Here is a 16,495-nt window from a genome sequence, read left to right as displayed (position 1 = left end):
CAAGAGACCCCACCACCAAGCGCTTAAATTTTGTTTATGAATAGCCTACAGCATGCTTCTTGGTGATGGCAGGGACATTGAAATTCAGAGAACTCAAGAAACTAAACAACAAATTACCAAATAATCCAATTTAAAAAGTAACTGGAACTTAGTTGGATTCTTAGACTTTTGTTTGAGGTAGGAACACATCTTCTCTATTCCTGAAGAACAAGGTCTGGCTATTTGCCACACCTGTTGACCTTGAGCAAGCGGTGCTCTCTGACCCACCTCTAGGTGGTGGGACCTTTGTTTGAGGTAGAAGCACAATAGTCTCTTCCCTTCCTCCACTTACACAGTTCAGGGCTCCATCCAGGAATAGCCCAGTCCCATGGGTGAGAATTCCCACTCAGTTAATACAAGAAAACACCCCAAGTCCTCTTCAGAGTCTGACTTCCAGTTGATTCCAGGTCCTGTCAGGTTGGCAACACTAGCCAGCCAAGTGATTGAGCAATGAGAAGCCTGGTGGGAGGAAGAAACAAGGCTCTCCTGTGAGTCACCAGTCGAATACTGAGGTTGGGAAATTTCAGTCAGTGATGATGCTGATTCTATGTCCTGGGGAAGGGAGGGTAGACGTTTCTGAGAACAAACCTGAGGCATTTAGGGAAAGGGAGAAGCTACGTGTAGAATCTAGCCTACTGTTCGCTGGGTTTAGACATGGTTTCTCTGCCCTTCCCTTCCTTTCTCTTTCCTTCCCTCTCCTCCACTTCTCCTTTCCTTCTCTCCCCTCCCCTCCCCCTTCCCTTGCCTTTCTGTATATCATGGATGAGGTAGGTATAAGGAGCCTTGGTCCTCAGGCAGTGGCAGAAGTCAATGGCCTGGAATTGTTCTTTCACTTATGAAAATAATAAAAAGAGACAAATAAGCCATCCCTTGGTTCTTATTAATCAGAAAGATAGACGGTCAAATACACCATCATAGGACTGGGGTGTAGTTTAGTAGTAGAATGTTTGCCCCACATACATGAGGACCTGAACTGATAACATAATAATTATAACCCATTCTAGTACTGCGTGGGAAGGTTCATTAGTAGGTTCAGTGATATTTTGAAAACTCTCTGCAATGAACCTTATTCTGTGACTAAGATTTTTTTAAAATATTTATTTATTTATTATGTATACAATATTTTGTCTGTGTGTATGGCCAGAGAAGCATGGGGACATAGAACCGAGGCCACTGGTCACATTTTGTCAGTTGGTCACCATCTAATCTTTTAAATGCATGCTTCCATTTAAACATACTTTATTTAACATGTTCTTGAGTCCTTGACATTGAGTTCACGCCAACACCTCTATAATAAAGTCTTTCTAACATATCCATTTTCTACATAAGATGTAATTGTAGCCTTTTTGTACCTGGGAACATCAGAAATCACTTAAGCATCACTTTGGGGCTCTATAAACAAGGCATGACCTAAACAGACTTTGAAAGCATATGTAGCATATGAGTCTTATATGTTTAAGGAGCCTCCCAAGAATTATAGGCTGATTATAAGTATAATTACTGAAGCCCATGCTGCCTGCTACCACAGAAACCTGTGAGCAGAGACAGGAGCAGAACAGAGAGAGAGAGAGAGAGAGAGAGAGAGAGAGAGAGAGAGAGAGAGAGAGAGAGAGAGAGAGAGAGATCTACCTTCCTTGTTCCACCTCAGTACCTCAGTTAGCATAATTTATTTTCAAGACAGGGTTTCTCTGTATAACAGCTCTGGCTGTTCTGGCCCAGGTTGGTCTCAAACTTACAGAGATCCATCCGCCTCTGGCTCCCGAATACTGGGGTTAAAGGCATGCACCACCGCACTGTGGAATGTAAATTCCTTTCCCGTTCTGAACCAACAATGTTTACAACTGAAGGCAGCAGAGTCTCAGCTTCTTCAACCTCTACTGGGAACACGTGTGTTGGATCAGTCAAAATTTACTGTTTTGTGTGTCTATACCAGCATCATGAGCACTGATTTGGGGGTTACAAATGGATTTTAGTTTGTAAACAAATTCACAAACATGCAATTCACAACAATGAGATTATATATATATATATTTATATATATATCATATATATCATAACAACTCATGAGGATACACATACTGAATATTTTCAACTATATGTAGGAAAGAGAATGTATGTTAAAATAAATATTAATAAAAACACGCCATGGAGAAATGATTATTTACAAGAACTGGATGCTATTCTTTGAATGTCTTCTGGATGGAGTTGGGTACCATGAGCTTCCAGCAGCTACCTGCAAGGAAGCCCCATGTACAACCCACACTCTGTCTCTTGATCTGATGCCTATACCATAAGGCTTCCAGAACGGGGATTTAATCCCCTTTTAATGAACAAACAAAGAAATCTAGGAATGTAAACGAGGTTCAACATATTCTGGAACCTGCCACCAAGGTACGCCAGGTCCTTTGGACTGAACATTGCTCATAGTCACAGGCTTTAGCTCTAGTGAGAATTAACTGTGTACCATTTATACGTAATTTCCTTCTTTGGAATTCAGATGCACCAAAGAAAGAAGCTGAATTTTATGTCCTCAAGGCATTTCTTGGTCTGGTAGTCTACCAGTGTGTGTGTGTGTGTGTGTGTGTGTGTTCTTGAGGCCAAGGGAGTATATGGTTGGATGCAGAGGATGTGTTTTGGAGCCACCATTTCTGAGTAGAAACAGAACTTGTGTTAAGATTTCTAATCACCTCCCACACACCAAATTCTTCCTTGTGATGCCTGGAATTGTTTGTCATGCCTGAGAGCCTGAAGCATTTTTTGATTCTTCCAATTTTAGAAGTAACTTATTTTAAATGTTGGATGCCTAACAAAACCCTGTAACAGCATCAGTGTGTAATCATCTTTTATCTTATTGTGGCCAAGAAAATGGATCTGCTTTACTAAATGATATTAACTTCTCAGTGTGAAATAGTAGGAGTAAGTGTGTACTTATCTCAACATGTTACAAAGTATCATAAGCTTGTCTTTAATTAATGTTGAGAAGAGTGAACACAAATGCAATTAACTTAGTACAAAACAGGGGGACACATAGGGCAACGGTTCTCTGCTAATTTACACTCAAGAACACACTCCTGTGAGAACACAGATGTGAGGCCAGTAGCTGGAACGAGACGGCCCTGTTCTAAGCACGCCTTTGGAGATTCGCTCTCGTCTCAGGCTTCAGTGATTTAGATAGCTATCACTTCATTTACATCTAGACATCTAAATGGAGTGGCATTTCATTTGTATTTTGGTAAATAAAGCTTGCCTGAGGATCAGAAAAGTAAAACAGCCACACTGGTCAACCTTACAGACCAGGCAGTGATGACACACACCTTTAATCCCAGTAGCCACACTAGCTTGCCGTAGAAACCAGGCTATAGTGGTTCATGCCCTTAATCCCAGAACTAGAGAGGATTATAAGACAGGAGGAGACAGCTCTCAGTCTCAGTCTCATTCTGAGATTCCTGGACGCAGGATCGCCATTCTCGGACTGAGGTCGAGGTAAGAGACAGCGGCTGACTGCTTTGCTTTTCTGACCTTCAGGTTAAACCCCAGTTTCTGTTTCTGAGTTTTTATTAATCATGCTTCATATAAATACAGCATAAAACATTAGCAGGGAACCCTTTCAACACTGTGATTATAGTTCTGTATGTTAACTATTTCATATAAGAACCACATACCCCTTCTCCACTGGAATATTACATATACACATTGATAATTACAGAAGTGTTTTCCAGCTGAATCCAAACAAAAGAAGGACCGTATGTTCAAATGTAAGAAGGAGATGAAGTCTGTTGATACACTCAAGGGATACAGGGTCTACTGAAGAGATTGGAGGTTTATCATGGAAGCCTGCCATGCCTATGCCCTTGAAGGAACAGTGGTTCTTCAGGATTGAGGACGGTCTTCCTTGGTAACGGAGTGTGCAGTTAAGGGAGGGATGGCTGTGAAGGAGGAAGGAGACACTCCTAGGCAGGCAGGTCAACTTAACCACCCCTACTGTCTGCAATGACACAATACAAATGAGTTCAGGCCTGGGGTCCACCCATGCTCTGTTGGGAAGATGGTCAGTGTTTCCAAGACCACAGGGATGCTGAGAGTATGGGCATTGGCTGCATCCTCTTGATTGTACCCTGGGGCAGGTGGACCTCTATGCCCCACTCTAGATGTGCTACTTTAAAATGAGTTCAGTAGTCTCTGGTCCAATGATCAGGGTTGAAAATGCGAAGCTGTTCCTCTATTAAAAAGAGACCCACAGTGAATGGCATTTATTTCCAAACTCTAATGAGCTATTCAGTATCACATTCTTATCCAGGGTAGAGTTGGAAATCATACACACCGTGGCTTCAATGGGCTCTTCTAATGACCGGTTTTCATCATTCCCATTTCATTAAAGTGGAGGCACACAGAGATGAATCCTGGAGTTAGGACTTTCACACAGATCTTCGGCTCTCAACCAAAGCTCCTTTTATACAACAGAGCATGTTCTAGTAGAGAATCATCCACACTGTAGTAAACGGACACAGATTCTATTCATTGCCACTGGCAGCTTCTGCCTCTTTCCGTGTCCTCTTCCTCCATGACCCCAAAGCCTTGAACTACTTGGCACTGAAGCATCAGGAACTGGATGCGTGTCTTGTGTTGGAATTTCCCATCTTCGCCCTATAGGCTGATGGAATTTGACACATCAGTGGTAAAGACATTTTCCCCCTTTGAAATTACACCATTGTAGGTAAGTACAGAACATCCAGGAGATAGCTGGAGCTGGGTGGTGAAGGTAAATATGATGTCTGGACTCTCTTACCATGAGACCGTGGGCTCCATACTGATGGAGTCACCCTTTACACTTCTGCTGGGTCTAAGTACTTTGTTCTGTTGCCTTTTGACAGTTCTGTGCGGATGGGATACAGATGAGAGAATACGGAGCACGACTCTGGCTAATCATCTGTGACCTCTTTCAAGTGGATGGATAGCTAGATTAAGTGGATAGATAGAGCATGACAGCGCCAAACAGATGCTACCATTTGCGGGGAAGGGTGGTAACTGTTTCTGCGCATAGCAGGGAATCAGCAAACGTCAGCTCCTGTCCTTGAATAATCTCTTGGTATGGTTTGCACACAGAAGGCATTCAGTCCTTGTCACTTGCTGCCATTTGTGTCTTGTCTCTCAAGGTGTTACACAGGTATCAGTTGTGCCGTATGTTAGGACATAGGAGCATCCAGATACATTTGGGCAGGAGAGCATGAATACTGTTGTCTTTTCTCATGTAGCTCGTGAGTATTTGATGGTGTGTGATACACTGAGTATCGAATTTGTTTTCCCTTGGGCATCACCAGCAGGCTACTTCAACCTGATACAATCCACCTCTTCTGTGGCTGGCACCCCACTGGTTTTGAGGTCAAGGTCAGCGCTGGACTTGCTGCCGTAGGGAGAGGGCCACCAGTGCAGCAGCAGCATCTTCTTGAAGTACTTCATGGTGTTGTTCTTGACCATCACGAAGCACATGGTGTTGATCATGCTGTTGCTCATGGCGATGCACTCAACGACATAGAAGGCAGTGAGGTAGTGCTTCTCCTTCACAAACACAGTAGGGAAGAAGTCTCGCACGATGGTAAAGCCATAGAAAGGCGCCCAGCACAGCACATAGGCCGTGAGGATGCCCATGAGTAGTAGCACGGTCTTGCGGCGGCAGCGCAACCGCTTGCGGATCTGCTCCGTCTGGAAGCCAGGTACAGCTTTGAACCAAAGCTCCTGGGAGATCCTGGCATAGCACAGGGTCATGGTGACAACCGGGCCCACGAACTCAAGGCCAAAGACGAAGAGGAAATAGGATTTGTAGTAGAGCTGCTGGTCCACAGGCCAGATCTGGCCACAGAAGGTCTTTTCCTGGTTCTTGACAACAACGAGGATGGTTTCTGTGGTGAAGTAGGCAGATGGGATGGCAATAAGGATGGAGACCATCCAGACCAAAGCAATCAGGAACCAGGCGGTCTGATAATTCATCCGCGGCTTCAAGGGGTGGACAATGGCCAGGTATCTGGAGGGAGAGGGAAGCCGGCAGTATGGTTATACTTGGAAGCACGGTTGACTTTTTTAATCAGCCCGGGAACAGCACAATGAATCCCCAGTCACCCACTACCCAGGTTTAAAGAGCACTAGATCATTAACAGCCCCACTTCGTAGTTAGAGTAGGGATTTAACGGAAAGAGCAGACAGGTTAGATCAACCTGGATTTTCTCCCTTGCTTGGCATAGGGATCTGAGATTTGTTTCCCTAAATACAACCTGGAACAATTGGTACTTACCCTGCGGGATGTCTGTGAACATTAAACATGCTAAGAATGTACTTGTGTGAATATCTTTCAGTAGTTACATGTGCTCATCTGTTCATGGAATGATTATATCCTTTGAGATTTCAATCTTGCTGTCCTGTCCACAAGGTACTCTTAAAGTTTTTATTCAGAATACCTCATGATTTAAGCTGAAAGAAGACCTCAGAGTGAGGTGTGGACACTGCCTGGGCTTTCTCCATCTCCTGGTTGGCGTCAACCTGTATTACAGAGGCAGTGAGATTGAGGACTCTAGTGAGAAATAAGCCCTAGGCCCAGGTTCATGGCTGGCAGATACCGGAATCGAGCCACCTGATATAGTACTTTCACGCCCCCCTCCCCATGCCGTTCCACACTCAAGAGAAAGTACATAACGAAGACACTTCACTGTGGTACCTTGAAGCTTTACCCTTGTCCTTTTCAGAGAGTCATTGCTCAAGAAACACAAGCCAGGAGCTGGAGAGATGGCTCAGAGGTTGAGAGCACTGACTACTCTCCCAGAGGTCCTGAGTTCAATTCCCAGCAACCACATGGTGGCTCAGAGCCATCTATAATGAGATCTGGTGCCCTCTTCTGGCATGCAAGCATACATGGAAGGAATGTTGTATACATAATAAATAAATAAATCTTTAAAAAAAAAAAAAGAAGAAACACAAGCCAGAATCTTCTGTGGAAAACTAGCTTGCCTGTGTGGGTTACTTGTCTCCCGTCTGAGAGAGGGAATGGTAGCTATTTGGATATTTGGGTCCTGGAATAATTTCTGTGCATTATGTGGGTCAGGGGCAGGAAGGTGGAGGAAGAGAAGAGGTGCAACATGTAGGTAAGAGAGACTATCCAGGAAACGAGTGCACGGGCCAAGAGCAGGAAGCACGTGGGCCGAGAGCAGGAAGCCGCCTGTAGACAATTCTGTCTGATTAACCTTTTCTTTCTGACCAGACCCTTTGACCACCTTTTCAACCCCTCTGCCATGTTATTGCCATGCTTTTGTCCCTTATGGTATTTCTGCCATCTTGTCCCATTCTGCCTCTGCTTGCTGGTGGCTCTCCAGCTAATTCCATACTGGAAGCGTCTGAATACTGAGCAGAAAGTTGGACCACCCCAACCACAGGCGGGGTGAGGGCACTCCTGGCTGGGTGTTACCACAAGTGCTGGAGCTCTCCACCCATCTGTGTGAGCAGGCTAGGAGGACAAGCATCACAGGTCTGGAGAGGCAAACAGATATTGGCAGGGGCAGGAATATCTCACAGCCAGGCATTCATTATTCTGTGTACTGTGCTGATCCAAAGTCTTTAGAGACTGTAAAACAAATCCAGGACTTACTAGTTCTCTCAGTCTGGTCCTTGTTGACACCAAGGACATCAGAAAGAAAAGAGCACCGGTTTAGGGGTGTTAGGAGGCCAGTTTCTAAGCTGTGCACTTGGATAAATAACTTAGGCTTCTGAGACTTAGTCTCTGTTATCTGTGAAGTGGGGATAACAATGCCTTAACTGACAATCTATCAGGATTTTTGTCAGCTTCCAAGAAAGTAAACATTCATAATGTATGATGGAGTTTAGTACATTGCTTATCCTGATTATTTCCCCTGACTCATTTGTTGGCAAGAGAGACATCTACAGGGTCTCTGTTGCCAACTATCTGCTTATCTGCTAGAGAGAGAGAGAGAGAGAGAGAGAGAGAGAGAGAGAGAGAGAGAGAGAGAGAGAGAAAGAGAGCGCACACTCAAGTGCTTTTGAGGTCAATAGATTCCTTTAACTCCCTACAACTAGAGATAGCACCTCCTCTTCATGAGCATAGTCTCTGGGCTCAGTTTCCAAAGGTAGCAGGAGCTGGCCCTTCTGGTGTCTGTAGAGAGCAGAACGGGGATATCTGAACAGACAGGAAGTGCTCCGGGAGGCTGGGGTTTCTGTGTTGCCGCTTCCTGTTGTCTCTACCATGTCCTAGTGTGCCAGGCATTGTGAGAGTGCACTTTTGGAGTCAGAAGTTTGACATGGCTCTCAGTGTGAACTTAGGGGCTGGCAGGGGGCATTCCTTTTCGGGGGGGGGGCACCCTTTGGAGAAAAACTGTATGAAAGGAGGGTAGAGGTTCATGGGTCTCTTCTAACTCCCAACAAACTTAAGCTGTTTCTCTCTCTGAGGTGAATGAAATACCATTCCAGGAAAAATTACCCAACCCAAATTTGGCACCATCAGGGAAAGATAGGGCATCTGACCATCAGGGAAAGATAGGGCGTCTGATGCACCTTTCAATTAGTTTAGCATCTGATGATGGAAGAAGGGAGCTATCCTAAGGGATCTCTGTCCTAAGGCCTAAGGTCCCATGTGCTATCTTTCCATCTTCGACCCTTACAGAACCCACCCCCTACCCATGACCTCCTGTGTGCTTGTCCTATGCGCTCCTGCCCACGACACTTCCTTTTCATCTAGCTCCTCGACCAGCCAGTCTCTATCTAGAGACTTCCTGAGGGAGCTGAGTCTAGATTTAGGGGTGCATGTCTGTTATTCCAGTGCCCAGGAGCTTAAGGAGAATCAGAGTTCAAAGTCATTCTGAACGACACAGGAGAGATGCTTGTCTCTCTTGAGAAACTAGCATCCGTAAATCAGTGGATCTTTTATTATTCTTAATGTTTGATAATTCCTAGTTTTTAAAATGGAAAAAAAAAACTTGAGTTCAAGAGCCACGTCTTCTACTGCTTGTATTTCCATGTATGTGGCCTGGGGACAGAGGAGCCCCAAATCTTGCTATGGCTATGGCAGATGCTGCCAGTACTTTCTCCATATGCTTCTGCTCTTTCCGCTTCGGTATATACCTGCCTATAGCTCCACCCCCTTTACTACTTCGCTATGTCCTTCCTCGTACCCCTATGCTCTTACCACCTTGTTATATCCCCCTCATTCCTCTGTGCTTTGCCACTTCAGCATGTGTGTGCATTCCGGCGTGCCTACACCTGTCTTTTTGTTTGTTTATCGGTATGAGGGTTTTCTCTGACTTCCAGAGTCCTCTTGGCTACCTGTGCTGTATTTTCAGAGATGCGATGATTTGTAAGAGCCCCGTATAAACACCCCAGCTCCCTCTTCCTGCTCCTGAGAGAATTCTGAGCTGGGATCCACACCTACTCCAAGGGTTCCTCAGCAGGAATCCCCCATGGAAGCTTTAGCAATGTCTGCTGCCCTCACTTCTCATTCCCCTCTCAGTAATTTCTGGTTCATCTGCACATGGATCCCTGTGTCAAAGGGTTTAGGGGATAACACAAACTAAGATATCTTCATATGTTATCTTAGTTGGAGACAGAAAGGCCAAAGATATGATGGTTGCTCTTAAAATATAATCTTTGGGACCAGGTGGTGGTGGTGCAGGACTTTAATCCCATCACTCAGGAGGCAGGGGCAGGCTGAACTCTGTGAGTTCAAGGTCAACCTGGTCTACAGAGTGAGTTTTAGGCTAGCCAAGGCTACACAGAGAAACCCTGTCTCAAAAAATAATATATATCTTTTTTGGGGAATGACATCTTTATCTGTATCTATATACACAATATGAATTGGAAGGTCAGGCTGGCATAGCCCACAGTGCTGCCTCAGGATTTATATCCTGTGATTGTTGTGGGATATTTGTACACTGTGTGGAGATATCACTATGATTGGTTTAATAAAGAGTTGAATGGACAATAGCTAAGCAGGAGGTGTAGAGGAAGTAGGAGGAGATAATTGAGGTGCAGGGAGAAGCCAGTGAGAGATGGGTGTGGGGAATAGGACATATAGAATGAACGAAAGGTAAAAGTTGTGAGGCAAAACGCAGATTGATATAAATGGGTTAATTTAAGTTATAAGAGCTAGTGGACAAACCCCAGGTAAGGTTTAGTTTTCATAATTAATAACAAGTCTCGGTGTTGTTGTTGTGAGCTGGTGGCCCAGAGAAAAATCTGTCTACCCTGTGACACTGGGACTTGCGGAGATTTCATAAGCACAGGAAAATCTTAGGAAGAGCCAGCAACAGCGAGGTTCATATGCTTTACACGGATGGACACGGGTTTTAGGGAGCAGTCGGAGGCTCCTGGGGAGTGACAGACCGGTCAGCAGAGCGCCAGTGTCCATCGTGACTTGACAAGTGGCAAAGCTGGAGGGACGCAGACTGGACTTAGAGATGAGCATCTAAGTGTGGAGTCAGTGGCTGAGGGACAGGAAGAAAGGCCGGGGATGACAGTCTCTTCTTTGCTTGGGTCACTGGGAATGGTGGCACAGCGGGGGAGGTTGTGTGGGGAAGGGGTGGCTGCGGCTGAGATGGAGCCTCTGCTGCCTGTGCCAGGGTGACCGCTTTCTAAGCAGTTCTAGCATCACAGACCTTAAGAGAAAGCAAAGCGGATGTCAGGTCACACAACACAGAGCTTGCAAGAGGGCAAGGGGTGAGGACAGCAATTACTCCACTTCAGCAAGCAGGAGAGTCACTCATGAAAATGAATAAAAATGCAGATTTTTGCAACTCCCAGCTCAAGGGATTCCCATTCAGGAGACTTGGGTAGGCGGGGTTCAGCAACTAGATGCAATCGCTGTAACAAGTGGTAATCTGGTGATTTTCCTGAGGAACCTGGTGCAGCTGGCTGGTGAGTGTGCGCCTCATAAACCGCCTTATGAGCTGCAGAGCCTCAGAGCTAGGTGATAAAGGCGTTTTCCTGCAGGTATCTTGCTATAAAAGGGAAGAAGTGTCTTGTTTCTGTGTCTTTGGTTAATATTACGGAACTAACTGGCATATTAAAAAGCACTAAACAGCACCGAGAACAAGGGAGGAACTCAAGAGCTGAAGGAGACAAAAGGGAAGGCCACAAGCACTTCATCAGAATGCATTTCAGAACAGCTCAAAAGGGTGAACTCATCAAAGGTCCCCACCCTCCACCCCGCCACTGGGGACAAAGCTGACCTGAAACTGTGTACGGAAATGAAACATGGAGGATCTCTCATTAGCCGCTGTGACAAATCTTACCTATAAATTCATAATAGTGCAAGGACTTCTGGAAGGTCTCATGCAAATGTATGTAAATAAGCATACAGACACTTGCAAAACAGCCAAAGCAAACACGCCCTTCCCTCTTTCCTGTAAGCAAACTCTGCTATCTTATTTTCAAACCAGCTCTGCAGTGAAGTCACCAGAAGGCGAGCGACATGCTGCGCGATCCCAATGAGGTGATTAAAGAACAGACAGATTTGAGCTGTGATGGCAAAAGTGATGCCCAAGACTGGCAGTGGAAACTATTAGGGGCCATGGAATGTTTTACATCTGGATCCAGCTGCATAAGAAACGTGATACCCTCGTCTTGACTGGAAGCTGCCCTACGTAACTATCCCATGGCTTTTGAGTAGTTGCTGCCTGGATTTTCTGCTTTTTACCTTTGTGCTGGACTGCCTACACCTGAAGCAGACAATACCTCAGGTCATGACCAGAACTATGGAACTCAGAAGCTTCCCGCTTGCTCGAATGTTAGTGAACAGAACACAGCTGGAGAAAAGTCCCCTCTAGCCCCTCAACAAATCACTGAGGAGCCGCATCGGGAGCGATGCCAGCCCGTGAATGCAGAAGTGAGGCTCACCTGTCAATAGCAATGGCCAGCAGGGCATTGGTGGACACATACAGCGAGACCGTACGAAGGTAGTTGACAGAGACGCAAAGCTCGTGGCCATGCTCCCAGGAAAGCTGACGTACTACGTAATAGTCCATCTCAAAGGGGCAGCAGACAATCGCCACCAGGAAGTCTGAGATGGCCAAGTTAGCAATGAGGAGGTTGGTAAGGTTGCGTAGCTTCTTGTAGCGGGCGAGGGCAGCAATGAAGACAAAGTTGCCGACGCCACAGACTAGCATGATGCCTGCCAGTGCCACGCCAATGACAATCCTGGCTGCAAAGAAGGTCTGTGTCTTGGTCACGTCCTCATCCTCATCCAGGGGAAGGTCGTAATCACCGTAACTGAAGTTGAAGGGGAGGGAGGAGGCATGGTCTTGAGGTGGATTCAAGCCAGGTGCAAAGCTAACGGTTCTGTTCTGGGCGGCCATGTTGTTCCCTGCAGGAGGGGTGGTATCAGGGAGGTGTGTCCACGTGGAGTTCAGCACCTCCAGCTGTGTGGGGGGTGTCAGGGAGCGCAGTTCCCTGCTGGAATCCTAGGGGAGAACTGATATCATCCAGGATCTGGTGGGGGAGGGGAGATATAACAAATGGACAGCAAGCATCAGATCTGACAGTATCCCCCCCCCCAGAATTCCCTAGGACAGTCCATCTAGACCCACCCAGGGGTAGGGAGATGGGAGACCCTCTGCCTGCTGGCCACAGTATGAACTGGACTCTCCATAGAAACCCAAGGGGAATGGGCACCCTTGCCCTTCTCCCAGTAGACAGTGCTGTTTTGACTGTTGTTACCCTCGACCCCTTATCAGACAACGGCATAAAGCAGGGGCTGGAGAGGAATCCGTTGGTGGGTGGGGCCCAGGCCACAAAACTGCCATGGCAGGCAGCACTGGGTTCCAGGAAAAGCCATAAGCTGACATCATCCGGGGAGGGCCAGCATCTAAAGGGGAGTGAGTGCCTGACACTTCAACCGTTAGATAAGGTCACCAGATGTCCCTGAGCCCAGGACTCCTCTACTCCCCTTTTGCCAAGACCCTTAGACAAATGTCAGTCAATCAGGGTACTGAACCCTGGAAATCCTCTCATCCCAAACTCTACTATGATAAAAACTCTGTCCCAACTGGGCTGTGCACTACTCCCAATCGCTGCATCGGACAGATAGAGGTCCACGCTGAAGCTTGGGTAAAGGCTCTTTGTTTTTACTTAGAGTGTGGACTCTGTGGTGGTTTTTGGGGGACCCCGTGATCTGGGTATAGCAGCTTTCCTCCTACTTGCCTTTCTTTGCCTAGGGATTCTAGAAGCCAGTCTTTCAAACTGTCTCTTAAAACGTGGGGGTTGCAAAAAACTGAGCAACAGTAAATGGTCTCTGAATGACCAAAAAATCAGCCCAAAGAACAAAATCAAACAGGCAGTGAATCTAAGCTGTTCTGGCATCCTTCAACCACGTTGAATCAGGAGACTTCATTATAGCCTTCTTTCTAAACATGCACGTTCACTTTGCCCTGCGTGCTGTCTCGTGTTTCATTGCCAGTGAACAGGGTCTGAAATACCTTGCCTCAGATCCAGATCATGCTATGAATTGCACTTCTACAATTATTGTACACGAGGCTTTCTGATCTCATAGAAACATAAAGGTTTAGTTATGGAAAACCAAGACTTTGAGCGTCACCATTTCCTAGTATGTAAGCATCAAACTGGTCTGTCTTTTTGTTTGTTTTATTTTTGAGGCAGGGTCATGCCACTTAGGCTGACCTTAAACTCCTGATCCTTTTGCCCCAGTCTTCCAAGCACTGGGACTATAGATACACACGGCTGCATACGGCTACTAGCTAGTAGCTTGGGTTTATTGTGCTAAAATATTTTCTTTTTTTTTATTATTTATTTATTTATTTATTACTAAAATATTTTCGATTTAAAAAATTTCTGTGTGAGGAGCTATGTGATGGCTTAGTAGTTAGTCGTGGTGCTTGCTGCTCTTGAACAAGACTAGAGGTCAGAGTTCAGGTCTCTGCACTAACACTGGGTTGTAAAAACTGTAATTCTAGCTGCCTTTTCTGATACCCTTTTCTGGCCTCAGAGGGTACTCAGCACACACATACACACGCACACAGGTTTAATAAAAGTTTAAAAATTGCTGTTTGAGGTGATGACTAGAGTCTTTAAAAAAATCATTAAATGAAATCTGGCTTGGAATTCGGACAGAATTTCCAGCAGTTTCTTAACTGGCCCTGAAACACTTCTTCCATGTATACCACAAGTTTACATGAAGCAACATTCCCAGCATCGATGACTACAAAATCCAAATATCATTCACCTCTGAAAAACGTTGAAGATGCTACATCGAATATTCAGCCAAGATTTAATTCTTTATGTAAAAATAAGCAATCCATCTCATTAGTATACAAAATTTGCTTTCCTCATTAATAAATGGTAAAATTATATGCATATCAAAGAATTGTTTTAAAATACATTAATGATTTATTATCAGTAAATGTCTGATTTATATGCCTACTTTATATGCTTATAAACCCAGGGTCACGTAAGACATTCTCTGGTGATTGAGGTCCTCCCGGATGGAAAAACCTGCTCTAGAATAAGTAATTTCTCCCCAAGTTGACCCCGCTGCTCTGGATCTGCTCCCGGACTCCTTCCCTAGGCTCCCAGCTTCCCATCCTCAGCCAACCTCGACTTGAGGGACTGAATCTTGTCAGCATCTGTGTCCTCTGAAGTGGTGGCTTCTCTGAGACCAGACCGATCTGGAAACAGCCTTCTAAGCGTGGGTGGGGACGATCAGGGACTCTAGGGACTGTCCTTCCTGACCTGAGAGCTCCTTTATATTCTTGGTGTCTTCAGGTGTCCACAGGAGGGAAAGGAAATGAAGTTTGTAAAATGCTAGCCCTCAGGAGGTGACCGCTAAAGGGGAAGGGGTCCCTGAGTGTGGGGAGAGGCCCCCAATCTAACTTGGTCTGTTTCATCATCCGCGAACCACCTCCGGCTCACACCTCAGCACACCTGCGAGTGTGGCAGCTGCGAGAAGGGAGAGCAAGAAGCAATCAAACTGGATAGCGAGATCTCTCCAGCCTTGTGAGGGCAGGGAGAGCGTCGGGAGCCCAGACACAGCAGCCACAAGGTTTGTGTGTGTGTGTGGTGTGTGTGTTTGTGTGGGGGGGCGCTAGTGAAACCCCAACGTGCTACGTACTTATAAGGTGTGCGCTCCACCCCACTTCACAGTTGGGGTTCCGGCAGAGTCTGCACCCCAGTGTCCTCCCTCTGGGTTGTCTATTGGTTTTGCACAGGCTGACACTGGGGATAGATAAGTGGGAGTCCTTGCTGGCTTCTCAGAACCGGCCCGCCCGCCGGTCCCTTGTCTCCCATTTGCCTCGGACACCAAAAGGCGCTGCTACTGGTCCGGGGTTAGGAATCCAGTGGGAAATTCAAGCCCAAGAAGCAAAGCTGGCCACAAGGTTGTCTGCGGGGCTTGGGAACGGCCCGGACACCTCCGCCCTTCTCGGCTCGCCTGCTGCCTACCTCCCTGGTTCCCGAGCTATGTATGCTCTAGTCCCCAACCCCAGTGTCCCAAGGCCGGGAGGAATCTCCTGGAAGCGACGCTCAGTGCCCCGAGTCTGCCCGCTGCCACCCAGCACTTACCTGCCTCGGTGCCTCCAGGGGAGCACTCCAGGCCTGTGTCAGTGCGGTAGGTGGGCGCGGCCAGGGCTCTGGGGACCTTGGCTAGTGCTGGCCAAGGTGCGCGTGCTTGGTGGGCGTGTATTGTTCTGTTCTGCCCTCCTCGGTGCGCTTCTGCGCGTCTGTCTGCAATTGCTGCTTCGCTCTACAGCTCATCATCCCACAGCCTGGGAGCCAGCCCTGGTGGCCCGCCCCTTTGGGCGACCGACTCCGCCCCGGGGACCCCGCCTGCCTTCCAGTCAGGCTAAAGGAGGGTCTCAGACTACAGGGCCCTCAATAGGCTTTCTAAGCTCTTGAACCCGGTGGGACCTCCACAGCCGGGCATCCACAGCGTCTCAGAGACTTGAGCAGTGTCCTCTGCAAGCAGCCGTGGTTCCCAGGGCCAGCGTTCTTGCCCTTCGCAAGCCAGGGGTAAAGCCGTGTCTTCTCTCAGAGGTGGTGCAGGGGAGGCCCCCATACTGGAACCCAGACCTTAAGAGTAAATGGTAGTGGCAGCGGTGACGGCATGGCTTGCCCTGCACAAAGCTTCAATTCTGAGATTCCCCATCCAAACTCTGAGATGACCTTTCCCATAATATTCCTTGGCTGTTCAAAGACAATCCCACTCCAACTTCCAGCCTATCCGCGGAGACTCCTGGGCCCCTGCTTTGCTTCCAGAGGAGTTATTACCCCGTTAAATCAGAAACTGTGTCTCGGCCACGGAGAACATTTTCTAGATGGGGCATGACCAATAGACTGCCAATTTAACTTCCCGTATAGAGGACTTGGAAAAGTCCTTTGGGATTGGGCATTCTGTGGTTCTGCCTGTCCTACCTTATGTGAAACTACCCCACTGTCCTGTTCTCCTATCCTTTCCCCC

General features: G+C 46.9%; 1 protein-coding gene across 1 annotated transcript; it reads right to left on the bottom strand.

Moving 5' to 3' along the window:
* Positions 1-4,774: 4,774 nt before the first annotated feature.
* On the bottom strand, positions 4,775-15,709 carry Prokr2 (prokineticin receptor 2). The gene is made up of 3 exons (XM_057781571.1): positions 15,601-15,709; positions 11,926-12,516; positions 4,775-6,058 (listed from the first exon to the last, which is right to left on the bottom strand). Exons 2-3 carry the CDS (start codon positions 12,381-12,383, stop codon positions 5,362-5,364), a joined length of 1,155 nt encoding a protein of 384 aa, XP_057637554.1. The 5' UTR covers positions 12,384-12,516; positions 15,601-15,709; the 3' UTR covers positions 4,775-5,361.
* Between the last annotated feature and the right edge of the window lie 786 nt (positions 15,710-16,495).

The sequence above is a fragment of the Chionomys nivalis genome, chromosome 9 (genome assembly GCF_950005125.1).
Source record: "Chionomys nivalis chromosome 9, mChiNiv1.1, whole genome shotgun sequence".
Taxonomy (NCBI): domain Eukaryota; kingdom Metazoa; phylum Chordata; class Mammalia; order Rodentia; family Cricetidae; genus Chionomys; species Chionomys nivalis.
Note: the sequence above shows the minus strand (reverse complement) of the source record. Positions and strands in the feature narration are given on the sequence as shown.